General features: G+C 37.1%; 1 protein-coding gene across 3 annotated transcripts; it reads right to left on the bottom strand.

The window, feature by feature from the left end:
- Nucleotides 1-117: 117 nt before the first annotated feature.
- Nucleotides 118-27731, bottom strand: ttc13 (tetratricopeptide repeat domain 13). 3 transcript variants are annotated; one of them, XM_028041219.1, is made up of 23 exons: nucleotides 27474-27730; nucleotides 25664-25758; nucleotides 24128-24203; nucleotides 23985-24055; nucleotides 23821-23886; nucleotides 22860-22952; nucleotides 21847-21963; nucleotides 21651-21761; nucleotides 16803-16885; nucleotides 16566-16707; nucleotides 16315-16489; nucleotides 15018-15174; nucleotides 14110-14240; nucleotides 13890-14022; nucleotides 12734-12826; nucleotides 12568-12651; nucleotides 11874-11958; nucleotides 10915-11021; nucleotides 5216-5351; nucleotides 4965-5044; nucleotides 4800-4878; nucleotides 4024-4103; nucleotides 3307-3949 (listed from the first exon to the last, which is right to left on the bottom strand). In XM_028041219.1, the coding sequence occupies exons 1-23, from the start codon at nucleotides 27640-27642 to the stop codon at nucleotides 3835-3837; spliced, it is 2478 nt and encodes an 825-aa protein (XP_027897020.1). In that variant the 5' UTR covers nucleotides 27643-27730; the 3' UTR covers nucleotides 3307-3834. The 3 variants fall into 3 exon arrangements, with proteins under 3 accessions (XP_027897021.1, XP_027897020.1, XP_027897018.1); XM_028041217.1 differs by having other exon boundaries at nucleotides 10915-11024; nucleotides 27474-27642; XM_028041220.1 differs by lacking the exons at nucleotides 3307-3949; nucleotides 4024-4103 and adding an exon at nucleotides 118-220 and having other exon boundaries at nucleotides 10915-11024; nucleotides 27474-27731.
- Nucleotides 27732-27864: the final 133 nt, after the last annotated feature.

Here is a 27864-nt window from a genome sequence, read left to right as displayed (position 1 = left end):
TTTAATTGTTAATGCTCATCTGTCAAAACAGAGGCGATCCAAGACTTTGTGGGGCCTGAGCAAAATTTGATTCAGGGCACCGACACCATTAGCCAAACTTGAAACCTACCTTTCTTAATTTTGCTAGGCTGCAACAGACTGGTGACCTGTCCAGGGTGTACGCCGAGTCTCACCTGAAATGTCTCCCTGGAGATGAGCACCAGCACCCCTGCAGACCCCACTAGAGACAAGGGTGCAAGAAAATGGATCGATGGATGAAATTTTGCTGGGTCTTCTAACTCCATAGGTAGATTAGCTTATGTCTGAAGTCAATGATTATAAAAATACTAATAATCTAGACAAAGTGGGTGCAATTTTTCAGTTGTGTGCCAATTTCTTTCAATCAGGCTAGGTTGCTTCTCTTGAAGGTATTGCAGTAGCGTTTCCATCACAAATGTGTGCAAAACGTTGCCAATATTCTGCTAATGTAGAAAAAACTAACTTTAGCAATTGTTGTGTTTTCACTAAATAAGAAACGCAATTAAAATCATGCATGAATAAATTTGCTAATCCAATAAGTTATTAAAAAACATGACATACCATGATTATCCACATTATTTGTTGATCATGTAATGCAAAAAGTGTTTGTAATTTTGAGAAATAAAAGTTTCAACATGGCCAAAAAAGATCCCACCCCATCCTAGCACCAAAACATTTTAGAATTTATTTTAAATTGCAGTGTTTATATAAAACAATTATTTTTCTCCAAAATGTCAAATTGCTTAACCCACATTTACCTGAAACTCTCACTCAAGTCATTCACTGGAATGGTACTCAAGAAAGTATATAAACAACCTATTTTACTGTACTTACTGTATGTAAGATATATTGCTATAATAATGAAATGTTGGGTGCTTGTTGTAGACGTGTAGAAATTTTAATATTGCAGTTAACTTCAGATGTTTCCCCCATAATAAAATTGTTTTTATTTTTACAGATTTGCAATTAAAAATATTTTTTTTCTAAATGAGAAACTATTTCTCAGTTTTCATGACTACAAAAACAAAAATAATCAGAGACAAGTGAAATTCCAGCCCAGTTTTATTGACTGTTTAACATTCATTCAATAAGAAAAACTCATCCCTTCAAGTTTTAGGAAGTAATATTGAAAGATTTTCTCCCCTCTAACTCTAAATCCCACTGAAGCAGTTAATTACTAGATGTCCAGGAAACAGGAAATGATTACAACCAGAAAGCACAAACAGAAAATTAGAGGAAAAGGAGAAGTTTCTGACTGTATGTAATGCATCAAATAAATTAATAAGATCTTTTAAACAAAGCAGGGTGATGTTGTTAGTACTGCAGGATTATATTGACTTTCAGTTTTCACAAATTTATTATTTAAGGCTTCAATAATCACAGGAAAGTTTCAGAGAACGTCTTCCTTGTGCTTTAAGTCGGGTAACGGTGGCGTACACAGCATTACGGCTTCAGACATGCTTTTATATGATTGGGAGGATAGTCCAAAACATCTCATTTTGGAGACTATTAAGTCATATTTCTGCTTTCTTTATTTCTTTCAAATCATCTCAATCTGTTCCTCCAAAATTCAAAATTAAAATCTGATCAAGATTCTCAGGGATTATAAAACAAAAGTCTTCTCTAAACCTAAAAATTAAGAATTGGGAAATTACTGTAAAGGAAAATATAAATGTAGCCTTCTTGCCATAGTTGAGATTAGATGTTAACGATCAAGCAGTCAGAGATGTTAGAGGACATAAACTTTAAAATAAATGCCAAATTTAAATGGAAAAGTATGGAAATGTTTAACAGTCAGAGTTTGGAAATAAATTCAGGAGCAGTATCTCGTTAAAACAAGAAACTTTCTTGTGTTTACAAGTTTTACATCACATTATGATGAGAAACTCCAGTTAAAACTAATGTCAACAAATTTTGCATCTTGTGATAGCACAATATGAAACGTCCCATTCCAACAAGAAACTCTTGGTTTTTACGAGTTTTGCATTTTCTTATGAGAAACTTAAGACAAAAAACTTGTTATAACATATTAAACTTCCCGTTTCAACGAGAAATACATTTTTATCTCGTCAGATTGAGAAACTCACTATAAAGAAAAACCTGTTAGAAACTCACTTTAAATGTGCATTTCATTAAAATGATACTTTCTTGATATGAGATATGAAAACTTCATGTTTTAATGAGAAACTAATTTTTAAGAGTTTGAATCTTGTTATACTGAGAGAAAAAAACTTATAAATTATATAACTACTCTGAATGCAGATTAATCCATCTATTATTTTGTATAAAATTATCAGAATAAGAATACTGTTCTGATTAAACAGCAGATTATTTTTAGTAAAAATACACATTGTATTAAATTATCTAAATAAGCCCATAAAAATTTAGGGAACACATCTGATTGAGTTAAACATTTATATATTAGCTATCAGAAGCAGATTTAAGATTACAAATACATTTTTATCTAGTCCTCCAACATCTCCGAGTGATGCATAAAAACAGAACATTTTTAAAAAGTGATTGTAAGTGCTGAGAAAAATAAAAATAAAAAAACTGCTTCAAGTATCCCAAGGAAAATTCAGTAGCCCTGAAAGTTGTTCCAAATTTTTTTAATCCTCTGAACTCTTCTCTGCTGATCGACTTGATTGATTGTGTCCACAAGGAAGATTTTAAAGCGCCAATTACAGTCTGCACTGTCAAACAAAACTGTTTTTTTTCCATTTTGTTTTTTTAGATGCTGCCCTAAACCTAAAATATTTCTAGCACCTATTTTACAGTTGAGGCATTTTAAAATGAGGTTTAGTTCAGAGGGTTCCTCATGCGGATGGGTTTTGTGCTTTGGGTGCTTCAGGCCAACGAAGCAGAGGAAGAGCAAAGGCGGACAAAATCACTTCTACATCCCAAACAAAACCACAAATACAACATCTTACCAAATATGTTTTGGTCTCTTTTCAAGTTCAAATATCTTAAAACACCTGAAATAAGACAAAACTAACTCATAAGGAGGAGCTTGTTTTAAGTCAATAATTCATTAATGTTGTTGACAAAGTTCCAGTTTCATTGGCAGATTATTTCACTTAAAACAAGACATTTTCCCATGTTAAAAGTGAAATGATCTGCCAGTGGAACTAGGACTCAGTTGCTAGGTGACAGGCTGGGCTTGGCTGGCGTTGCTAGGTAACGGCGCCAGTGAAACTAGAACTTTTCCATCAATATTAGGTAATTATTTAATTAAAACAAGCTTCTATATCTTGCTGAAAAGATACTTGTAAGTTAGTTTTATTATTATTATTATTATTATTTCAGGTGAACTAAGATGGTTCGATACAAATTAGACCAAAAATGCTTGACAAAATTTTGTACTTTTGCAGTGAAAACTGAAAGATCTGTTTAAAGCTTGATATTGAGGTAAAAACAAATAAAACTACTATCTGGCAGCAGTACTTATTTAATAAACTATAAGATCCAAACCAGAGCAGAACTTTAACTATCAACTTTAACTATCTTTGTGTTCATTATTAAGTGGCAACTAATATGTTTTACAAAGACTGTCGCTCATTTTGAAGCACGTCATATGTCAAGTTATAATAAATATGAAGCAAAGAGTGATGGTAAACAAATACTTATAAGGGTAAGACTGATAATATTCCAAAAATGAGGTCATGGTTCACTTTTTGGTATGAATTTAGAATATTTTTGGATCTTTTCAGTCCTGTTTTGTTTGGGATATAGAAGTTTATCCCTTTACTGTTATTGTGCAGAAGCTCCGTTGTTAAGACTTTATTTGACAGATTTCTCTGAGCATTGGAAGATGTTTTAAGACTTCTTTGGACAATGTGAAGATGAGTCTGTGTTGAGGACCTCGATCATCGTTCTGATGGACGGAAAGGTCTCTGCTACAGACGGAAGACTTCGGTACCAACTGGGTAAACTGGGAACAGGAAGAGTTAGAGTCGCACTGGACTTTCAGAAAAACAAACGAAAGCGATCGTTTTCTAATCGTACCTTTTTAGATTCATCCAGCTCTTTGCTGTTTTACTGAAACTTTCTGGACTTGGTGCTGTCATGGCTTCAAAATCTACCAACTGAATCAAATAAAGGCAGAAAAAAAGAAATTAAGGATCAATTTCTAATGATTGAACAAAAAAACTATCCATCTCTCTGGATTTAAGATTGACTGTGGCTACTATTGATTGTAGCAACCTGCGCCACCCACTGGATGTAGAGAGTTGATTGGGTGAATAAACTCCTGCCTGAGATCAGAAGGCTGTTAGTGGTCAGTAGCAAACTGCTGGAGGATGTTTAGTGAGCTACAGAGCAGAACGCTGACGTTGTTGTTTCTCCCTACATCCAGTGGGTGGCGCAGGTTGCTACAATTGATAGTAGCCACACAGGAGCACCCATTAGAAGGAAACAAACGCACCCAGTACAACACTTTCATTCTACTGGCTGAGAGGTTGCCAGGCGACTGTGCCAAAAGGCGTTTCCAAACGCGAGCGGAGAGTCCGAACAGAGACTGAGTGTGAGCGCAAGGAGAAGTTTTGAGTACAAGCACTACAAGTTTTGAGAAGAAAGACATGAAGTCCTGCTTTCAAAATAAAAATGTGTGCTCTTGGATTATGGCAGAAAAATTCCTCCATACTTTTCCAACAAATGATGCATAACAATGGGAATGATTGTTTGTTTGTGTTTTTTCTTTTTGTCTGTTTGAAATAAATCAATAGATAATTAAATATTTTGTGTGTAAATTTCTGGTTTTATTTATTTGCTGTGACATTTACCTTTCCTTTTGGGATTCTACCAATGACCTCCTTCCCACTGGCCATCAGCGCCCCCATCACCACCGAATACGCCACCACACTGACGACAAAAACATCAGCCGATAACTGATACCACGTTTTGCTTTTCAACAAATGCAGATTTTAATGTATTTGACTGAAACTCACCTGGATCCTCTGGATAGAGGCATGAGGTTGCAGAAGTAATAAATCAGAGAGAGGATCAGGTTGCACACTGCATCTGCGTCCTGAAAAAAAAAACAGGAAGAAGTGTGATGCTTTCTGCAAGCGTCCAGATTAAGGACGTGTTTGTTAAACATCCACATGTCGGAAAACATTTTTACTTTCTCCTGCTGTCTGTAAAATTGACTGCGTATTTGTTTTGTTTTTAGAGAAAAGCGTTTGGTGGTAAATCTCACCCCCAGCTCGGTGGACAGCATCAGCGCCTTCCCTTTGACTGTCAGGTCTTTGTAGATGTTCTCGATCTCTGACTGGTACTGCTGCGTCCGCTCCTCTGTCGTCTGGGTTTCTACAGAGAACAACATGTTCCCCACCCTAACAGAACGAATAGAAAAGCAACATAAGCCAACAGGAAACTTCAAATTCATACAAACATGACTTAATACTTCTATGATCTTATATTTCCAGGGTTATATAAGAATATATATAACCCTGGTTTCTGGGTTAAGTTTTTAGGTTTAAATAGTTTGAACTAAGAACTTAAGGCAAATATTTCTACAATGGCCAGGACTGAAATATGGAGGCTGTAAAAAAAACAAAAAACGAGCGAGCGAATGAGTGAGTGAAAAAACCCCTGAAAAAACAGATAGTTGGATGGACGTACGAAAAAACAGATGGATGGATGAACGGATGGATGGACAATTAGGTCAGCTTATTACTGTCCTGCACCAATCAGGATCAAATAACGTTTCTTAATCTTAATTTTTCTGCTCAGGCAGAATGAAAACTACCTAAATAATAAACATAAACCACTGTAACAAACCTAAATCAATCAATCAATCAATCAAATTTTATTTGTATAGCACATTTCAGCAGCAAGACATTTCAAAGTGCTTTACATCATTATAAACACAGAATCACAATGCAATATAGAATCAATAATCAAAACAAAGCATTAAGTCAAGTTCCATCCATAAATTTGTAATTGATTACATTTCAAATACAATTCTAAACAGGTGGGTTTTTAGTTGAGATTTAAAAGAAGTCAGTGTTTCAGCTGTTTTACAGTTTTCTGGAAGTTTGTTCCAGATTTGTGGTGCATAGATGCTGAAAGCTGCTTCTCCTCGTTTGGTTCTGGTTCTGGGGATGCAGAGCAGGCCAGAACCGGAAGACCTGAGAGGTCTGGAAGGTTGATACAACAACAGCAGATCTTTAATGTATTGTGGTGCTAAGCCGTTCAGTGATTTATAAACTAACAACAGTATTTTAAAGTCTATTCTTTGAGCTACAGGGAGCCAGTGGAGGGACTTTAAAACTGCTGTTATGTGCTCTATCTTCCTGGTTCTAGTCAGAACGCCAGCAGCAGCATCTGGATCAGCTGCAGCTGTTTGATTGATTTGTTGGACAGACCTGTGAAGACGCTGTTGCAATAATCAATACGACTGAAGATGAACGCATGGATGAGTTTCTCTAGATCTGGCTGAGACATTAGTCCTTTAATCCTGGAAATGTTCTTCAGGTGATAGAAGGCCGACTTTGTAACTGTCTTTATGTGGCTCTGGAGGTTCAGGTCAGAGTCCATCACTACTCCCAGGTTTCGGGCCTGATCGCTGGTTTTCAGTTGTAATAACTGAAGCTGTGCATTGACTCTAGATCGTTCCTCTTTAGGTCCAAAAATAATAACTTCAGTTTTGTTTCTGTTCAACTGGAGAAAGTTTTGGCACATCCACACATTTATCTGTTCTAAGCATCTGTTCAGTGATTGGATGGGCTCTGAGTCACCTGGTGACATCGTAATGTAGAGCTGTGTGTCATCTGCATAGTTATGGTAGCTAATATTATTTCCTGTTATAACCTGAGCTAGTGGGAGCATATAAATATTGAATAAAAGGGGTCCTAGGATTGAACCTTGGGGTACCCCACATGTGACCTTTGACCTCTTTGATGAAAAGTTTTCAATTGAAACAAAGAAATTCCTGTTCTTTATGTAGGATTTAAACCAGTTAAGCACTGGACCGGAGAGTCCGACCCAACTCTCCAGTCGATTCAGTAATATATCGTGGTCAACAGTGTCAAAAGCTGCACTGAGGTCCAACAGAACCAGCACTGTGGTTCTGCCACAGTCCGTATTTATATGGATGTCATTGAACACTTTGACTAGGCCAGTCTCTGTGCTGTGGTGAGCACGAAAACCAGACTGGAAGGAGCCAAAGAGGTTGGTTATAGTTAGGAAGCTAGTTAATTGTTTACACACAGCTTTTTCAATAACTTTGCTGATGAATGGGAGGTTGGAGATCGGCCTGTAATTCTGCAGTAGTGATTTGTCCAGATTGTTCTTTTTTATAAGTGGTTTGATTACTGCTGTTTTCAGAGCCTGGGGGAAAACGCCTGATGAGAGCAATGAGTTTACTATCTGGATCAGATCAGCAGCAATAACAGGCAGGACTTTCTTAAAGAAATGTGTGGGTAAAACATCCAGACAGCAGGAACTTGAGCTTAGTTGACTTATAATTTCCTGTAGGGTTTTATAATTAAGTAGTTGCAATTGGGTCATTTTTCCTGTATTTGTTTTGTTTGGGCACAGCATTGGTACTGACTTTATAGTGGATGTACAGATTAATCCTCTGATTTTTTGAATTTTCTCTGAAAAGAAGCTGGAAAACTGGTTGCAGGCGGCAATTCATTGGAATTCAGGCGGTAAAATCACAGGAGGGTTTGTGATTCTGTCAACTGTTGCAAATAAAGCTGGAGCATTGTTAATGTTTTTGTTTATGACATCTGCAAAGAAAGCCTCTCTTGCATGTTTTAGTGTTAAATGATAGTTACGTAGTCTTTCTTTATAGATGTCACAATGAACGTGGAGTTGAGTTTTACGCCATTTTCGTTCTGCCCTACGGCAGAGTTGTCTTGCAGATCTAACTGTTTGTGTATTTCTCCATGGAGATTTCTTCCTGCCAGACACAACCTTCATTTTATTGGAATCAATAATATCTGAGACTTTAGACTGAAAATCTTTTACCAACTTATCTACATCATTACAGCTTACGGGTGAGGAAGAAGAGTAGATTTGATTAAAAGTTTCTGCTGTGTTTTCAGTGAGAGAACGTTTTGTGATGGTTGCTGTTTGTCCAAGTGGGTTAAAAGATAAAGAACTTTCAAAAATAACAGCAAAGTGATCCGACAGGGCGACATCAGTTACAGAGACATTGGAAATATTCACACCCTTACTGATAACCAGGTCCAGTGTGTGTCCTTGAGTGTGTGTTGCTTGTTTGACATGTTGTGTTGGACCAAAAGTCTCTAAAATATTAGCGAGCTTTTTTGCCCCTCTGTCTTGGGGGTTGTCAACATGAATGTTGAAATCACCGGCAATTATTAAACAATCATAATCAATACATATAAGAGATAGAAGTTCATTCAAGTCAGTAAAGAAATTTTCCACAAATGTTGGAGTTTTGTATAAAGTTACAGTCAAAGTTCGTTTGCGGCCTTTAACCTCAATTCCAAGATACTCAAAAGAGGTGAAGTGACCCAAAGAGATTTTACTACAATTTATGGTATTCTTAAATATTGAAGCCACGCCTCCTCCTTTTTTGTGTTTTCTATTCTCACTGAAGAAATTGTAGTTAGGAGGCGCAGATTCAATTAGTACGATGGATTCATTATTATCATTCAACCATGTTTCTGTCAGAAACATAACATCAATATTATGCTCAGTGATGAAATCATTAATTAATAGAGCTTTAGCACAGAGAGATCTTGTATTTAAAAGAGCTAGTCTAAATGACTTGGAGGCCAAGAAATCTTCAGTCTGGGGTTCTTTTAGGCAGGGGATCAGTCTGATGTTTGAATTAGGTCCCCTGTATTTTATGTTTCTGTTTCTTGTAAATTTTCTTGTAGTGATCCGGACAGGTAATGTCCTGTTCTGCAGTGCCGAGGGGCCAGACACATTCTGGAGCAAGAAGGGTGTAAAGATAAAGTCTGGACCCCGGCCTCAGACCTCAGAAACGCAGAGTGACGGATCCTCTGGGAAGTTAGAGTCAGGTGGCTTAAATGAAGTGAGGTCTGCTATGTGAGCGCTAAGGAGAGACGTCCCAAGTACAACCTGTTGATTCATTCCATCTGTAAATTTAAGAAACTCCGGTCCAGAAGACATTTCTCCATGTGTATCTTGTGAATCCTGTGAATGAGTGGGTGAGCAGAGAGGGAGGGGAGAAGGAGGAAGGGAACCAGTCGCTCCGTCTCCAGTCATTGTATCAGCTGCTTTTGAAACTGGTTGTTCCTGATAAGCCGACGGTTCCTTCCTAGTCAGAAATCCTTGAGCCTGTTCTTCTGAAGCGATGATCATGTTGCTGTCCTTGTTGATAAAATGAAAAAGATTTGCAGTGAGTAGCTTTATCCCATGTTTATTAAGATTGCGTCCACTTCTTCCAAAAAGGTGAAAGCGCTGCCAATAGATCCAGAGGTTATCGATGAAGGTCACTGAGCTGGCAGAGCAGCTTTTAATCAGCCATTTGTTTATCATGTCCAGCCTGGAGTGTTTTTCGTCTCCCCATTGAGGTGATTGAATTGGACCACTGAGAAATAACTTCATTTTTAATTTTCCCATAGTTTCCAGAAGAATATTAAAGTCCTTTTTCAGAATCTCAGATTTCTGCTTTGCCACATCGTTGGCTCCAACATGCACAACTAAGGACTCAATATCTGGCTGATCAGCGGTCAGCGAAAGAACTTTACGAGTTAAATCAGATACAGTGTCACCAGGAAAAGAAATCACTCTCGTTTTCTTGGGATTGCAAACGTGACTGATTCCATTTACTGCCTCATCTCCAACAATAAGCACTTTTGGCATACCTTTCGTTTTCCTGGTAGCCGCTTTGTCTTTAGGGGGTGGATGTGATGGTCTTTCCTCATTGTTGGTGTTTGAAAGCGAGGTTTCACTCAGAGGCTCAGGCTGAAGTACAGAAAATCTGTTTTTCAGTCGGATTCCCACAGAGTCAGAATGTTTTGAGGCCCGGGCTGGTCGCTTTGTCCTTGGGAGCGGGGTCGGTGGAACCGTTTTGGTTGCAGCTGCTTGTTTGTTTTTCTTTGGTGGAGCAGGTGTTGAGGTTGAAGGTGGGTTTCGGCTCAGAGCCGGCCACGCTGATTCGTCCAGGTGAGGGGTTCTCCCTGTCAGTCGCCTCATCGGATCTGCGGTGTGAGACGTTTGCTTCGGCTTGGCACCCAGAGCGTTCCAGGGTGAGCTGCTTGATGCGAGGCGTACAACCTCTCCGTTGATTTGAGGAAGAGTTGTCTGATTTCCACAGTTAGCGTTGATTTCAAAGTTCACCTCCAGCTGTTTGATCTTCATTTCTATAGACTGAAGTCGTTGTATAATACTGCTAATGTCCTTGGGGTCGGCCGGAGGCATTTTGTCCTGGTTCAACTTGGAGATGAAGAAAAGTAAGGTAAAAATAAAAGTGAGAAAATCCCCCAGTCCTTAGATTTGTAGTAATCCAGTTATGATGTTGAAAATGTGAATATAACTATAAAAACTGTCACTTTAAAAGTAGCTCAGGCAAAGTTATCAGTAAAAACGGGAGAGAGCAGGACAAGCTGTTGCTCCTTCAGCTGCCACACCCAGTATTATAAAGAAAATAAGTCGGCGTAGAATAAAATTATTTTTATTTCTGTAGTCTAAAACCACAGAAAAACATTTATTTGGTGCTCTTGGACTTACATAGTTCAGCTGAGTGTATAATATTTACTTCAGTTATTACAGACTGCCGTTTGTGGGAAGCAGTGACACCTAGTGGTTATAACTGAAACAGATTTCATGTTTCCCAATTTTAGTGCAAATGTTCATTCTGCTGTAAAAAAATGAAGCAAATGTAAAATCTCACTGGACAGAAAAATGTGTTTTAAGGCCTTGAGACCGTCCGGCTCCATCAGGTGTTACCTGTCTCCGGTGATGGTGATGGTGAAGCCGTCGTACTCCTTCCCAGGATCCTTCACACTCGGCACCTTGGAGTTCACAGTGAATCCATCTCTGGTTTTACTGTTAAACTGCTTCACGAAATAAACACAAAACCAACAATCCTGGAATTTCACTGCTCAAACAGTCACATTACAACCACGTTTTACCATCAACTGTCTGACTACTGATGCAAATGATCGATTAATCTAAAGTTCATTGATCTTATCGATCGAGTAACAATTTTTTGATAAGCAGCCATTTTCTCAAAAACACCAGAGCCGACTGCCTTTCCATAATATGCTGAATTAAAAAATCATTACATTTTAACATTTTGTCAGCTGTGTTAAATACTGACTGACTAAACAAAAACTTGTAGTTCTCATATTTTAAACCTACTATAAAATATAACGAAAAATATGTGAAAAACTTGATTTCCGATATACAGAGATATTCATACAGTAATACCGTCTGTTGCTCTTGAAGAAATGTTAAAACTTCACTCTAATAAGTGATTCTCCTCACAACAGCCCTCAAAATCAACCGTACATATCGGCGCCATGTTTTTTTCCCCATCATGTTACAATTATTCTCCATCCCGGCCGCTTTTCTGCCGTATTATCCTCCCTTTCATAGCAAATCGTTAGTTTTTGATAACTCAAAGAGCTTACTAAGTGTTTATATTTCTAAAAAGAACCGCATGAAGCGATTTTTAATCCCTAACCGGACTCTGTTTGGACTGTTTCTTTTCCGCTCTACTACAGTATAGCTACGCCATCTTTGTTTCTGTCTATTAAGTCTGTGCTTCATTATGACTAGCGGCGCCATCTGCTGGATGGCGGCCAAACTACAACACTAAAAGCAGGTCTAAGTGGACGTTTTTAGTTAATCGATTGGACCTAATTTTAATCTAATAAAACATTAATCGACTGATTCCTTCTTACCTTCATTATTGGCAGCAAATCTTCTACTTTATTAACATTTTCAAGTGCTTGGCGGACCTCCAGGAGGCCTCTTGGGTTGTACGCCCTGGTGAAGATGGAAAAAAGTAACTTTTTAATAAAAAGAAGGAACTGTCTTTGTTACAACTGCAAATAAGGCCATTGTAGGTAGGTAGAAAAAAAGTCAATTTCTGCCAAGTGTTGAGATTAATCTCATAAATTTTCTACAAAAAACATGGAAATTTCTGAGCTTAAAAAGTCAAAACTTTGCTCAAAGAAACTCAGAAATTAAGAGAATTTTATATATATACATATATATATGTATGTATATATATATAAGCGTAGAAATTTCAGAGCTCAAAAAATTGACAATTTTCTAGAAAATAAATTAGGAAATTTCTGACTTTTAAAAATGAAAAATGTTTGGCTTCTGGATACCTTCTGAGTTTCAAAAGTCCTGAATTTTGCTTATTGGCATCATTTCCCCCCCCCAAATTTTCAAATTTCTGGGGGGGTTTCTGGAAAATTCCTGAGATGAACCTAAAAATGTCAACGTTTTTTTTTCTCAGAACTTTAATACTTTGATTTTTCTAGAAAATTTCTGAACTTTTGGCAGGAATTTACTCCTTTTTTCTACAATGGTCTTACATACAAATAGTTTGTGAACAAAATTGAAAGGACGTTTGGTGTAATTTACCCATGGTACACTAATATTCTGTCTTTAATAAACTCTAGGATGTTGTCAAAGTAGGCCAGGTATCTAATATTTATAATCTGACCCCTGAGGAGAAAGGAAACAGAGAAAACTTCAGATTAAAGGACTTTAAAGTTTCTGTGAAGGTGAAATTTGTCCACGTTGCGACCTGATGAGATTGATGTGATTGTTGAAGCCTCGACTGAGGCTCCTGGCTGGCATCTGATCCAACCACAGAACCGGCTGGTCCGGATCTGCGATCCTGCAGGAACAGGAAAAACCTGATTAGTGCACTGACTCAGGAATACGTCACAGTAAAAAGTAAGATTTCTGTGAAATACAAAAATAAAACCATCCAGTTGAAACCCGAAGTTTACATACACCAAAAAAAGACACATTCACATTTTTTTTTCTCACTGTTTGAGGTTAAATTAGAACAAATTCTCTGGTTTTATGCCAGTTAGTATCCCCAAAATTATTTCTATTTGCTTAGCAGCACAATGATAAGAGATTTACTAATTAATGTGGCGTTTAAGAGGTTGCTCCCGGGGGACAAGCTCTTAAAGCAATATGGCAGGATGAGAGCAAATCAATGGTAACATCTTTCAGGTAAATATATTTCAAGTATCAGTAAAAGTGAAAAAAAAAAAAAAGCTTAAAATCTAAGATGGCAAATTATGGCCATTGTAGATAAAAAACGTAGAACATTTCTGCCAAAAAACCTCAGAGATTTTGAGAATAAACTCAGAAATTTCTAGAGAAAATACAATTTCTGAGCCCCAAAAGTCAAAAACTTCCAAGAAAAAATAAAATCACATTTTGAAAATAATCTCACAAATTTTCTAGGAAAAAAATAAAGTTAAAACCCATAAAACTTTAAAGAACTCAAATTCTGAGATCAATTTCAGAAATTTTCAAGAAAACAAATTACACATTTCGGAGTTTCAAAAGTCAAAAAAGTTTGACTTTGTAACTCATAAAAATCTAAATTCTTAGCATAAAAGAATTTGAAAAAGTAAAAAGAATTATTTCTCATGCAGATTATTGCAAAGGTCTTGCAGTTACTCAAACAATTTGAGGAGCAACAGAATAGAAGTTGATGTTAATCTCAATAAAATGGTCATTTATTCCTTTCATCTCTTTAGTTTTATCTTTTTGTCTTTTGCACAGAATGCCTAAGTGCACTGCTTAAATAATTTACAGATTTACAGATTTTCTACAGCATTTACTATAGTCTAAGCATTAAGAAATGAAAATGTTTTCTCTCTTAGTTTCCTAGAAATATCAGACAAACCCATAAGGTGAATGAGGTTTTTTTTTCTGACCTCCTCCATTTGACGGCTATGTCAAACATGTCTCTCCACTGCATTTGCCGGGTCTTTCCGTTAACTCGCACTTTGGAGCTGCTCCACGTCCGGTGCATCGCCTGCATCACCTCCAGCGTCGCTAACCCCATCGCTTTGAAAACAAAACGAAAAGAAACGCTTCTTACTTTATCGCTTTTCTAATGCTTGATCTGTGACTTTAGGACGGAATCGTCGGTACCTCTGTGTATTCTTTTGTTTGGTAGGAACCCAGGCGTGTCATACTGCATCAGCGAGCCCAGATGGTCGGCCGTGCAGATCAGCTTCTGGACTTCGGTGCTGTAGCTGTCGAAGTTCTGAGGCAGAACGTCTCTGAGGATCAAAGACACGATGGATGAAGTCGCTTCATGATGTTTAAAATGAGGTTTTCAGGAAGTCTAGTAAATGTCAAGCTTCAGTTGATTAACGTGAGCATGAAGTAACTTGAGAAAATGATGGTGGATTAAAACCATCAGAGCATGTTTTTGTACGGTTCAAAATGACCCTAATCAACTTTAATCAGGATTTCTGAAGTTCTTTTTCCAATTTGGACCATGCACATGTACATACTGTTCCTTTTATTGACTACTTTATTTCTGAACTTCATGTAATTATAATTAATGTCTGTACACTGTGAGCGCTTGGAACCAAACTCAAATTCTTTGTGCTCACAATCTTAGCAATGAAGAGGATTCTTGTTATTTTTCCAATTTTCAAGATAAATATTGGAGAGTTCCTTAAATGACAACTAATTAAATAGATTAGAAATAACCTAGACAAGGGTAACCAATAATTAAACTACATTTAATTTAAACAAAACAATAAAAAATAAAACTCATACAGTTTTAGCTTCACCTGGTTCAAATTCACTAATTGAATGCTAAGCGATTGCATTTTAGGCAACAAAATGTTTATTCTCTCATCTAAAAATGAACTGAATTATTTGTTCATTTTCCTCTTTTAATGTGTTTCTAATATTGCATAAAAACTTAAGAGGTTAAGTGAAAAATCTGCAGAATATTCCAAATATGTTTAATTGATTAATCGTCAGAATAATTGATTACTAATTGATTACAGTCGTATCTGCTGTCATGAATGCGTCACACTTACTTTATATGTGGCTGCAGGCCGGGCTGTTCCTCATACTCCTCTATTAAAAACGGCAGGTTTTTGGCCCAGTGGTTCTTAAAATTTCCCGGTAAGTCCTGGTCCACATTGTACTCCGCTACAGGGATATCCAGGTGGGAATGCAGGTACCGGGAATACTCTGGAGGAAAAACAAAAAACAAAACAGCTCAATGAACTGCAGTTAAGACCAGATATAACTTTACATTTCTAACTGTTGGATTTAAATTTAGATGAAACTTTAACTTTTAGATCAGCCAGGATTACTAAGTCTGTTAAATATCAGAATAATAAGAGAGAATGTTTTGAAAAAGAGTTAATGAGCTAAAGTGGAAACACATCTGTAGCGTAAGCTTCTCCCACCCACTATTGGGTCTATGCCTTACCAGAGGCACAAAATTCAGAAAAATTTCAAAGTCTAAGCCTCCAGTTTGGAGGGAAGAACTCAATGTTTCTGAAAAGCTAATTCCAAGGTATTTTGCAACCTCTGTTTTTTATTTATTACAATCATGTGTAATTTTGCGACGTTTTGAAGATTTGCTCAAAATTCAAATGCCAACTGGAAGAAAACAGATTCTGTTAGGCTTCTTTTTGGCACCAGGACAATGATTCTGATTGCTGTACGGATACAGTTTTCATGATAAACGATGCAATGAATGCCCATTCCAACGTTCAACTATATTTATTTTACATTTGTCAACAGTTAAGGTATGGGTATTGTAAGGTGTGTTTCCACACCTGATGGTCTGGCGGTACACTCGATTGGGGACCAGAATTGGAATATTTGTTACATTTCATGACTGTCAAAAAAAAAAAAACTAATTGGAAAGTTATGTTCCCTTCCTGACCAGTGGTGGCGCTGCACCAAGAACTACTGAAGGAAATGACACAACACCTCTGAAGAAGAGAGAGTCAGATTTTGGTGGTTGTAAGATTTCTCTCTTGTCTTTGGTAATAAACTACAAGCCATTTCTCCCTGTAGTCCTAACACATTTGTTTTGGTTGTGTTTACCCAGAATGCACTGCGCTACAGTTCGCTTCCTGCTTTTGGAGCGGTATCCAGTCCACTTGGGGTTCACATATGCTTTCAAACTGCACCAGGGTTCACTTTACCTGAACTGAAATCTCGGTTTTTAGGTTGATCTATCTTCCTTTACTCCAGTCTTGCAGTTTATACTGAGAAATTTCCAACTTATACAACTCTGACCCTCAGAGGTGTTGGTGTTACAAAACAGTCACTGTTTTTACTTCAGTGTGTGTGTGAAAGCGCAGGCCCGCTCACCTCGGAGGTATTTCACTTTGAGGTATTCGGAGCTGGCCTTTTGTCCCAGCAGGGGGTCGTTCAGCATGACTTTAGTCTGAGCTTTGATGCCCTCATAGAACTGACCCATGGCCACGTGACTCAACCCTTTCATATACTGACACACCTCGTTATAGGGCCCCAAATGGAGGCATCTCTGTGGGAAAACAAACACAAAGTTAGGTTCACTCTGCTGACCGTGGTGCGGCGTAAAGCGGTGAGTGTTTCTAAACCTTGAAGTTCCTGATGGCCTCCTGCAGAGAGCCGTGGTGGTACAACATCATGCCTCGGAGCTGCAGAGACTGGATGTGGTTCTGGTTCAGCATGAGGGCCTTCTGGAAACTCTCCATTGCTGATTCAAAATCTCCCAGTTCTCTGAAGGGAGAGGAAAAAAGGAGAAGCAACGCTGGTTTTCATCATAGCAAAGTGGAAAAGTGGAATGAGTTTCTTTAAAAGAAAAAAAAGGAGACCTGTAAGCCTGTCCAAGGCTTTTATACGCATCTATGAAGTCAGACTTCAACTTCAAAGCCTCTTTGAATGAATCGATGGCTTCCTGACGAAGAAAAAACAACACACACCATGAGGAAACACCCAAACTGCACTGCAAAACACAAAATCTCACCTAGTACTTTTGGTCCAGTTTCTAGTGCAACTGGAGCAAAGTTTAATTTTAATAAAATATCTCAACAGCTCCGCTTAGGGATGGCTAGCAGCGCCCTCTGCTGGATGGAGGCCAAACTACACTAACTTTGCAACTAATTTTAATTTATTAAACCATTAATCAACAATTAATAGTATGTTGAGTAATTATTTGCATCCCTAACTGAGACATTTTGTTATGACAACAGCCAAACTGAAAGGACATAATGGTGGACTCAAAGTTGAATCATCTTGGTTCTTGGTTACGTGTGCGCATGTTTTGTTTTGTCCTAATGATTGCTTGTTTTCTTGTCTAAAAAACTGTTTAAAATAAATAAATGAAACAAAATCTTCCATTTTCTGTGAATTTACCCTGTGGAAGAAACAAACAGTTTGTGCTGGCAATAGTGTGTCAGTAGAGCAATGCTGGCTGAACAGGAGGCGTTGAAATTAGCACAGTCATCTCTGCCTTCTGCTGCATGCTGCTACTTGCCAAATACTGCACCATTCAATAATTTACAGACTGTGAACTTGGTCCATAAATCAATTTCAGAGTGTTTGATGCGTCCATGAAGAGAACGGGGTCATCAGATAGAGGACACATTCTCGGCAATCGCCACAGCTGCAGTTTGAAAAGATAAAACCGTCCACAGGGAACTTCCTGTTGCGATAACAGTGGACTGGTGTTTAAAGCACCAGTAGTGGCATTGTTGTTATTTGTGGTAAAGGCTTAGCTGCCAGTAGGTGCTTCACAGGGCTTCCCCAGGAAACGGTTCAGTCGCAGTTTAGCTGAAGTGATAAAAGCCACAAAGATGTGTATACACACACATATATATATGTATATATATATATATATATATATATATATATATATATATATATATATATATACAAAGTTACAAATTACTGTCTAATCTGTGTAAACAGGCAATAGACTCAAACTGGTTTTTCATGTTTTAAAAGCAGAAATCGTCACGTACTACGGAGCCCCTAAGGGGACATGGAGAGAAAAAAAAAGGAAAGAAATCCCGACTTATTATCTCGAGATCCCGACTTATTATCTCGAGATCCCGAGATCCCGACTTATTATCTCGAGATCCCGACTTATTATCCCGACTTATTATCTCGAGATCCCGACTTATTATCCCGACTTATTATCTCGAGATCCCGCGACATTTCTGAAAAATCGCGAGTTACTTTTTTGGGGGGGAAAGGCATGTTTTTATGCGGTAAACGTGGGGGAGTGTGTCTACATTGATTATGGAGGACGACTTATATCATTTTCTGCGGTCCAGAGATGTCCCAGAGGAGGATATCATGCACATGCAATTTAGCGTACATCCATCGGTAACCGTGAAGCTGTCCAGAGGACTGTAGCTGGTTATTAATGAATTCTACCAAAACTGCCAAGTCGGAAAAGGACTTGCGCCGAATGAGTCCTCGCGCTCTGAAAACTCTCTTCAGATGTCTCTCACTAATAATAAATCCATGTCTGCTGTCAAGCACTGATTTAATGTGTTTATTCTGAAGCCCAAGCTCGAAATAAAAATCATGGGTGGGTGTCCTCCATCACTGTGATTAGGTCGTTATGTACTGATGTCGGGATCTCGAGATAATAAGTCGGGATCTCGAGATAATAAGTCGGGATCTCGAGATAATAAGTCGGGATCTCGAGATAATAAGTCGGGATCTCGAGATAATAAGTCGGGATCTCGAGATAATAAGTCGGGATTTCTTTCCTTTTTTTTTCTCTCCATGTCCCCTTAGGGGCTCCGTAACATACCCATAACACAACTCTATTTATTTGCAGAAAGATTTCTTAATGAAAAATTGAAAAGATTTAGTTTGAATTAAAGCATTTTTGTAAAATAAAAAGCATCAGCTGCTCAGAAAAGGACAATTTATTGTTAAAATTAATCCCCAAAGTTTCCATTTAAGACACAAATCCTCCCCCATAATTCTTTGCCTTGGTGTCCCCCAAGGCTGTGTCCCTGGTCCACCAATTTAGTTAATTAAAGTAGCCATATTATGTCATTTCCAAGCACACTGTGCCATTTTATAGCGCAATCAAGGAATTATATTACCTTCTATTGTTGTAAAAATGCTGTATATATTAAACATGACTTTATAAAATTGACTTAGCATCTGACGCCTTGAAATCGGGCCTCTGTATCTTTAAGAAGCTCCTGCCCTTTCCAATATTCCACCTTCAGCACATCGTCACAGAAATGGTCATCCATTATGCCATGAACATTAACATAAATTAGAACAATTAATTAGTGAAATAAATCCCTAACGTTTTGATTTAAGTCACAAATTCTCCACCATCAGTCTCAGCTCTGGTGTACCTCAAGGCTGTGTTCTTAGTCCACCACTTTAGTCCAAATGCTGAGCACAGTTTGGAAGTTTCAGACCCCAAATCTAAAGGCATGATCACAGAGAGGACATTATATGAGACTCTATAATTCAATAGGTTTTCCAGAGACTGTGCAGCATTGAAAGCGTACAGACAAAAATATTTTATGGTAACTTCGTGGTTTAGCACTCAACCAGACAGGACGTGGAACAACCTTTACCCTCAAAGTTGCAAACAATCTGCAAATTACAGCACCGAGCTGTGGTGACAATACACAGAGGCAACTCTCATCAAACAACTGTTGCATGATCACGACTGAAGGCGAGACAAAAATGCCTTCAGGCCATATTTGTGTGATTTCTGAAAACAGCAAGAAGTTTAAAGCAACACTTCTGAACCACGAAGCAAGACTGAAAGTGCTCTGGAGGTTTGCTTAGATAAAACTGTCGTCACGTGGTTTCCTATGTTTCAATTTATTTTAGCATATTGAAAAAAGTGTAGTTTTGATTAAAAAATGACCAACTCTTGTAAAAAAGAGATTTTTAATCTCAATGAGACACACACAATTAAATAACGGTTTCATATACATGCATTACCTGGGTGAGGAAATTAAGGGAATTTTGTCAAACATTATTTGCTGTGATATCTTTGAATTGTGCACCGGTGTGGATTTAACAGTGTTCTGAAGGGTCAGGATGAGGTACGCTGCTTTTGACTTTCTTTTTTTGTTTTTAAGGCAAAAGTAGAAACTTGGAAAATAAATTTAAAATCTTTTAATAAACCCAATCTTTTAATAAATCTGCTTTCTGATCAATATGAGGTGAATTAATGACAAAGCAGGTCAAGCCAACAGCTTTGCTTTTAGTTTCAAGCATCCAGCATGCCGATGTGAGTAGACCTTCAACAAAGCAGCAGCTAGTTAAATTTTGTATGAAAAAATGTTTCATGCAAGAATGATGTTACAGTAATGGCAGAGCATGATATTCCCTAAGCTGTTGTGTTTTTGTACAGTAATTCAATAATTAAAGGCAAAGTACAGAGTAGAAAAATGACAGAGGGAGATAAAAGTGATTCTTTTGTACATTCTACATTAATAAGAACATTTATTTAACCAGATAAAAAAAAAAACTCATTCAGATCTAAAATCTCCTTTTAAAGAGGGACCTAGCAAGACAGTAGCACTGTTTACAAATATCAGCTAGGCCTGTCACAATAAGTAATAAATCAATTAATCACATGATAAATTAAAACTAAAATAATTCCAGTTTCCACGATTTATTGTTTCTTTCTTCTCTCTCTATTGCTACTTCTTTTTAAAATCTGGATGATAAAACTCTGGTGCTTTGGTCTCCAACATTATGTCGGTAATAATACGGTACTATACCTTGATATCAAATAATATTTTATTATTATCTTAAAAGTAAAAATAGATCGTCTCTCTTTGTTCTGTCTATGTTTAGACAGATTTGTTAAATAAACAATTTGTTAAATTAACAGAAACGTTAAATTTATTTACTTCTGACTTTGTTTTTTTGTTTTTTTTTATATCCTGCTGTCTTTTTTAATATATAATTTATCTTTCCAGCAGTGGGATATTGGAAACTATGTGCTTAAAAGCAACTTATGTGACATTCTGGTTTGTTAAATTAGATAACACGGACTCAGAAGGGACAGATTATTGGTCCTAAATCTATACCTCTTGTTCAGCGGTATCAAACTCATTTTTATTTTGGCCAAATCAAAACCATAAATGCTCCTACAGGTCTGGTTGTGCCTGAATGTGTTGATAAAATCCTGCTACACTGTTAAAAATAATGAATTCTTAAAATGTAATTATACTGACCATCTTTTCAGTCCCTCCAGGATTTCATGGTTGTTTTGGGGATTTTTTGTAATAAAAAGTGTTTGTGGTACTAACTTGGAAATATTTGCAACATTTGCACTTATTTATGATGGTAACTGCAACTTTTCATTACTCGCTGCATAGATCATGGACTATAATCTGACATCAATTAGAGCTGAAGCAGCTGTTTAGTACAAGTAAGAAAGTTTTTGACAATTTTTGAGAAAAATCTGCAATAAACTCCCAATTATGTGTTAGTGAAAAAAGTGCAGGGATTTGTTGATTTTGTGTGAATTTCCACAATAATTCTCAAGAATCTGGAGGGAATGATTGATATAATTTGGCAGTAAACAGATAAAATCTACTTTTATTAGTTTAGTCTAGAATCTAGAGGGCCACATAAATGGCGGGCCGGATTTGGCCCCCGGGCCTCGAGTTTGGCACATGTGCTCTTACGGAAAGCATCTGGGATGAGCCTACCTTCAGCATTCCTCTGTGAAAAAAGGTGAGGCCCTTATAGAGCATGGCGATGGGCTGATTCTTCTTCAGCTCTAAGGAGCTCTGGAAGTCCTCCATGGCTGCAACGTAATCCTGGACAGAGCATGAAAAATGTGAATCGTCCACATGTGAAAACAGGAGCACAAACATGCAGATGTGTTACTTTTGCCGGTCAGACCTCAGAAATAAAGAGCAGAGTTCCTCTGTGCCTGTAGAGGCGAGCTGACGGCTGCAGCTGGATGGCTTTGGTGAGGTCACTCAGAGCCTCGCTGATCCGACCCAGAGGCGACAAAATCTGAACAATAAATGTGTAAAAATATCAGAACGGAGGACTAATCTCTTTAAAAGTAATACAAGAAAAAGTAGAAATTAGAATTTAAAGCAGAAAAACTGCCAGATGGATGAGTTTATACAAAGTTAAACTGCATTTTAAAAAACTAATTTCCTGGTTCATTGCAACAAAGCTGCAGAAAGTGGCGCAAAGAGGAAACGGTTGGTAAAACATCTTCAAAAACATGGGGAGCGGTGCAGATCAGGTTTCACAGTATTGAACTACCAAATCACCTGCATTCCAGCTGCTTCTGCATCAAATACACTGCAAAGAAACTCAACCTTACCAAGGATTTATGGTCTATTACTAATGCAAATATATTACTACACCTGAACCTGATTTAAAAGTAGCTTTTCAGCAATATAAAGGAGCTTGTTTCATGTCAATAATTGATATTTATGAAAAAGTACTAGTTCCACTGGCACATTACTTCCCTTATAACAACATTTGTGTAAAAACAGTTGAACTAGAACTTTTTAATCAATATTAAGAAATTATTGGCTTAAAACAAGCTCCTATATCTTCGTAATAAGTTGCCTGTAATTTTTTTTTATTATTATTTCAACTGAACTGAGATATTTACACTAGAAACTAGACAAAAATACTTGGTAAGATTTTGTGTTTTTGCAGTGCGTATGCAAAAACTTTATTTTTATCTATATTTTTCCACATTTAAAGCAATTTCTGCAAACAGAAGAGGCAGAACCTGCACATATAATGTTATAATATAATCATGCACAGAGTATGTGCAGCTTTACTTTGAAAACAATGTGCAAAAATGCTTTAAGAAAATCATCTTTTATGGGAGTAACAGTTTGTTTTATTGTCACCGTGACCTTTGACCTCTGTTTAGGCCTCACCTCGGCTCTCTGCTCATAGACTTCGGGCCAGTTCGGCTCGAGCGCGATGACCCGGTTGAGCTCGTACAGCGCCAGGTCTGCGTTCTTTATGTCCTGGCAGGAAGATGAAGTTACAGTTTAACTAAAATGTTTAAAATGACACAGTTCAGTTTTAACTCTAGATTTATTTATTGAAGTTTGCATCCATTTCCTCCGTGCTTGGCAGCATTCCTTTGAAATGAATAATTGGGTCAAACTTTTTGTGTTTCTTTCTACAAGGAGCTCAAAAATTTCCGTATTTGTTTCTAGAAAATTTCTAGGAAATATTCAACTTTTCAGACTCTGAAATTTCCTTGTTTTTCCTAAAATGTTTCTAAGATTGATCTCAAAATTTCCACTTTTTTTTTTTGCCAGAAATGTACTCCTTTTTTCTGTCTACAATGGCCCAAACACACCTTCATAGATGATTGCTGCATTTGGCAAATAGAAATAATTTTGGTAAACTTAACAGACCTAAAACAGGAGAAGGTTCGTCTGATTTAAATTCAGACAGCGTGAAAAACATTTCTTTATTCACTTTATCAAAACTCCTGGTTTTATCTGTATTAAATTCATAAAGAAAACAATTGTGTAAGGTCATCCTAATGCTGGCTTAAAGATAATACAAACAACAAAACACACACAAGGTAAAGAAGTTGTGATTAGTGCAATTAAAGTTTTTCTAGAATTCTTGGGATTAGATTTAGTGTTACAACAATAACCTGCTTTGATTCCTATTTTGATTCCTTCCTAAGAAATGAAACTCTTAGAAAGCTGCTCTGGTTTTTGCAGAACTATAAAACTAAAAATACATCAAATTCACACTCAAAACGTAACTGAAACTGAAATTTTACAGACTGGAACTCTATAAAAAGCTTTAAACAAGGTAACACAGTAAAACAAAACTTGTAAACATGTTGTGCATTTTGCAAGCGTCACTCACCTGCAGGCTTTTCTTGCCGTAAGCTATCCCTCTTCCGTAGATGGCGCTGACCAACTCCGGGTCGCTCTGCGTCAAAAACAAAGCATGTTCTTAAGAATATCACGGTTTGGAGAATTATAAAATGCTTTCACATGTTCTGAATTTAAAGTTAGATGCTCACACACCTGAAGTAAGAGGGAGAAATGTTTAATGGCCTCGTCATAAAGGCCGTTTCCTATCAGAATGTAGCATATGGCTGCAGATGGAAGAAAAAAAGTGGAGGTAAAAAAGTTTTTAAAAAGCCTCTTAAATGTGGACATCAACTCACCCAGTTCCTCATTGGTGTTTTGGTTGTCTACAGGGAAGGGGATTTTTTTTTGCTCTATAAACAACTTGGCCTGGTTCTGTGGGGAGATCAAAAACAGATCGATTACATCAACACAGGAAGAAGAAATGAGAGAAACATAAAGATATCGCGCAGAAACGCAAAACGGCGAATCGGTTTCCTGTGCGAGAAGGATGTATAAAAGTTTCCTGTTTTGGGCCTTAAATTTAAAGATACAAAAACAAACAGAAATGATTTCACACCCTTTAAAGAGCCTCTGATTAACCGTAAATACATTTCTGCTGTTCCAGTCGGCTTTTTCCGGCATCTTCACAGCAAAAGAAAAACAAAATGAACTTTTCCTATTCAGGAAAACGTTGAGCAAAGGACGACACGGCAGAAAAACATTTCACAATACAACATGCTCTTCTTTTCTACTAGATAGAGGAAAAAGGGAGAGAAAATATTCACCAAACATTTTGAGATTAAACTGGGAAATTTTCTAGCATAAACTGGGATGTTTCTGAGCTCCAAAAGCTCAAGACAAAATCTGCAAGACAAAAAATCTAACTTTTTTCTGAGTTTCATAAGTCGTACATTTTCACTAAAGGAATGCTGTTATTGCATTTTGGGCAATAAAATGTTTATTCTCTCACTTAAAAAACAGCATTATATATATTGAATTTTTATGTATTCCTAATATTGCATAAAATAAGCGTAAGTGGTTAAATGAAAAATCTGCAATATGTGCCAATTTTATCTGATTAATCTATTAATCGTCATATTAGTTGATTAATAAAATAATCGTTAGTTGCAGTCCTGGTAAGGTAATGTTTTTAACTTATCTTCTAGTAGATGTTCAGCACTTTATTTAAAAAAAAACAACTTAATTTTTGGAGGCTTTTTTCACCCAAAATTGTTTTTCAATTAAGTTAAAGTATTTTTTCCAGCTCTAAAAGTTTTGAATTTTTTTCAACCACATTAAAATGCACAATTGTGTTGACTGTTACTGCTATTATTCTGCAGCTTCAAATAGAGACAACCATCTGGAAAAAAAAAAACTAACCACATCTGCTATGTTTTAGCTGTATGAACATTAATTTCTTTAGAATAATAAAATAAAATGTCAAAATCTAGAAGCTGGTGACTTTGAATAGTCTCAAGTTCATAAAAAAAATCAAGGTAGGCTTGTAGTCCAGGGTGTGGCTATCAGTGCAAAGGACCACACCCCCGAACATAAAACAATCTAAAATCAACAGATGACATCACTACATTTTTTTGTTTGTTTATTAAAAATAGAAGCTCAACTTAATAAATGAAGGCCTGACGCAGATTAAATTAAACTGAGTTATTTCCAATTGCCTTTCAAATGAGTCATCAGTAATAAACAGAAGAGGAAATTTCAAAGCTACAACTCAGCAGTAGCTAAAAGCTCAGAGTTTTCTGAGTTTAAGTGATATATACCGGATTTAATCCGCTTTTTTTTTTATTTTAAAGTAAGCAGTGGTAGATCTGATCAGTGTGCAGCGTGGCGCTCACCAGGATTTTTTCAGCGTTGAGGGAGAAAACCGACTCGCAGGGTGGGTTGCTTCCCTCCAGGCAGTCTGGATCCTCGAACTGCAAAACAGAAGACTCTGCAGAGACAAAATGTTCAATTAGACGTTACACACCGAATGTTCAAAGTGGAAATGAATTAAAAATAGTACAGCTTCAACTACCAATCATTTCAGTAATCAATCAATCGATTATACTGATGATTAATCGGATTAATCGATTAATCTGAACAGCCACTAATCAAAAACAATACTGAGTAATTAGGGCTGCAACTACCGATTATTTTAGTAATCGATTAATCAGTTATTCTGACAATTAATCTCTTTTAATTATTTTCTTTTGCAATATTAGAAATACATTAAAAGACACAAATATATAAAAAAAATTCAATTCCTTTTTTAAATAAGAAAAATATTTTACTGTCTAAAATTCTAGAGCATTACTTTATAACACTTCTTTAATAAATTTGAACCCGGTGAAGATAAAACTAGGTCACTTGATGAGTTTTGGCTAAAACATATTCACAGACAACAGTGTTTTTTATCTTGAATGCAAAATGTTTAATAGTTTTGTACAATAATTGGCTTAATTACTGCTCTGAATATGTTGGGTTTTTTTACCAAATGGCGTGTGTTGATAAGAATGCAGTGTTTTTATTTAAATAACGTTGAATCTGCTGGGAGCTGTTATATCCACCATTATCGATTTTCTTTAGCCATTTAATGCTGCTCAGGCTTGCAGGAGGGTGGCTGCCATTGGATAGACAGGATGCACCAAAAGGTCATGCAAATACACTCATCTAAAAACAGAGGAGCAAAGTGACCTATCCAGGTTTCTGGCCTGTGGGAGAAAGCCACGCACAGCCAGGAAGAGTATGCAAACTCCGCATAGAAAACTGGGGTTTGAACTGTCTCACTGGAAGATAACAAGATAACAACTGAATGCAACAAGAAGATAAAGATAGACAACATAAACTAAAAATCTATTTTATATATCATAGAGAAACTAAGAGAAAAAGCTCTATTTTAAGTTTAATGCTTCAATTTGAATGAAGGAAAAAATACATCTAAATCTAATTGAGTAAATTGAGTTTACACAATTTAGCTTCTAAATATAAAAATCTGCAAAGCTGGAAGAGACTCATCCCTAAACACTTACAGAAGATGGTGTAAAGACAGTTCTGCAAACTGCAAACTAAATCAAGGGTGTGAAGTCAAATGTGCACCTCTGTTTTCATATTTTTATTTGCAATAACTTCACACTTACTAACTACTCTACTAAAACTGTATTCTAAGTGGTTATGTGGTTAAATGTAAAGATTTGTCTTTAAAAATCTCTTACAAATGGTTTGGTTATATTTGAATTGATGTAAGTTTCTGATGTAGTTCCTGATGTGCTTAGATTTGTAGGAAATCTCTACTGTTTGAATTTCCAAGAACAAAATGTCCTTAAAGCCGAATCTTTGTGAAACAGCAAACCTAAAGGTTGCAATTACCAGCTAAACGCCCCAGAAGACCAAGATTGTCATTAAAAAAAAAAATGCAATTAAGAAAGATGATTATTGTGCTGAGTTAATCAAACGTAATATAAGAAGTAAACTACTCTTTATTCTACATGTATAAACTCCCCGGGCTCGTTAACACCGACGTGTTATCCAGCCGCAGGTGACTTTAGTCAGCGTCTCTGAGCTGTCACTGTTGTTGTTAGCCTATTAGCTGCTAAGCTAACCGGGTGACAGTTGGACCAAGAAGGACGTGGCAAACTGTAGCGAGAAAGCCATAGAGAGGCGGTTTACCGCAGTCCGCAGCGTAGTCCTCCCACTCGGATAGCGAACTGCATCCCTGCTTGTGGAGCTCGTTGTTGAACAGCGTGAGCGTGGAGAAGAACTCCGTGGAAATGATCCCACCGCACAGGTAGAGCAGCGACAGCGCTACCACAGCAACAGCCCGGCTGGCAGGGGCCATGTTCGGCTACATGAGTGACGGAAGCTGCTGCAGTCAGAACAGGAGAGCCGCAATCTGAGAGCTCATCGAAACTACAACGTCCGAGCCGCTCTGCTGCACGTCAAACCGGCTTTTCCGGTATGACGTCGGAAATGAGCGCTTCCTGTGAACACTTTCAAAATAAAACTGAAGTTGATCTTTCTATTAAATAAACAGCATTTATTATTATTATTTTGCATTTCT

This window comes from Xiphophorus couchianus, chromosome 15 (assembly GCF_001444195.1).
Source record: "Xiphophorus couchianus chromosome 15, X_couchianus-1.0, whole genome shotgun sequence".
Taxonomy (NCBI): domain Eukaryota; kingdom Metazoa; phylum Chordata; class Actinopteri; order Cyprinodontiformes; family Poeciliidae; genus Xiphophorus; species Xiphophorus couchianus.
This window is presented reverse-complemented; position numbering and strand designations above follow the sequence as displayed.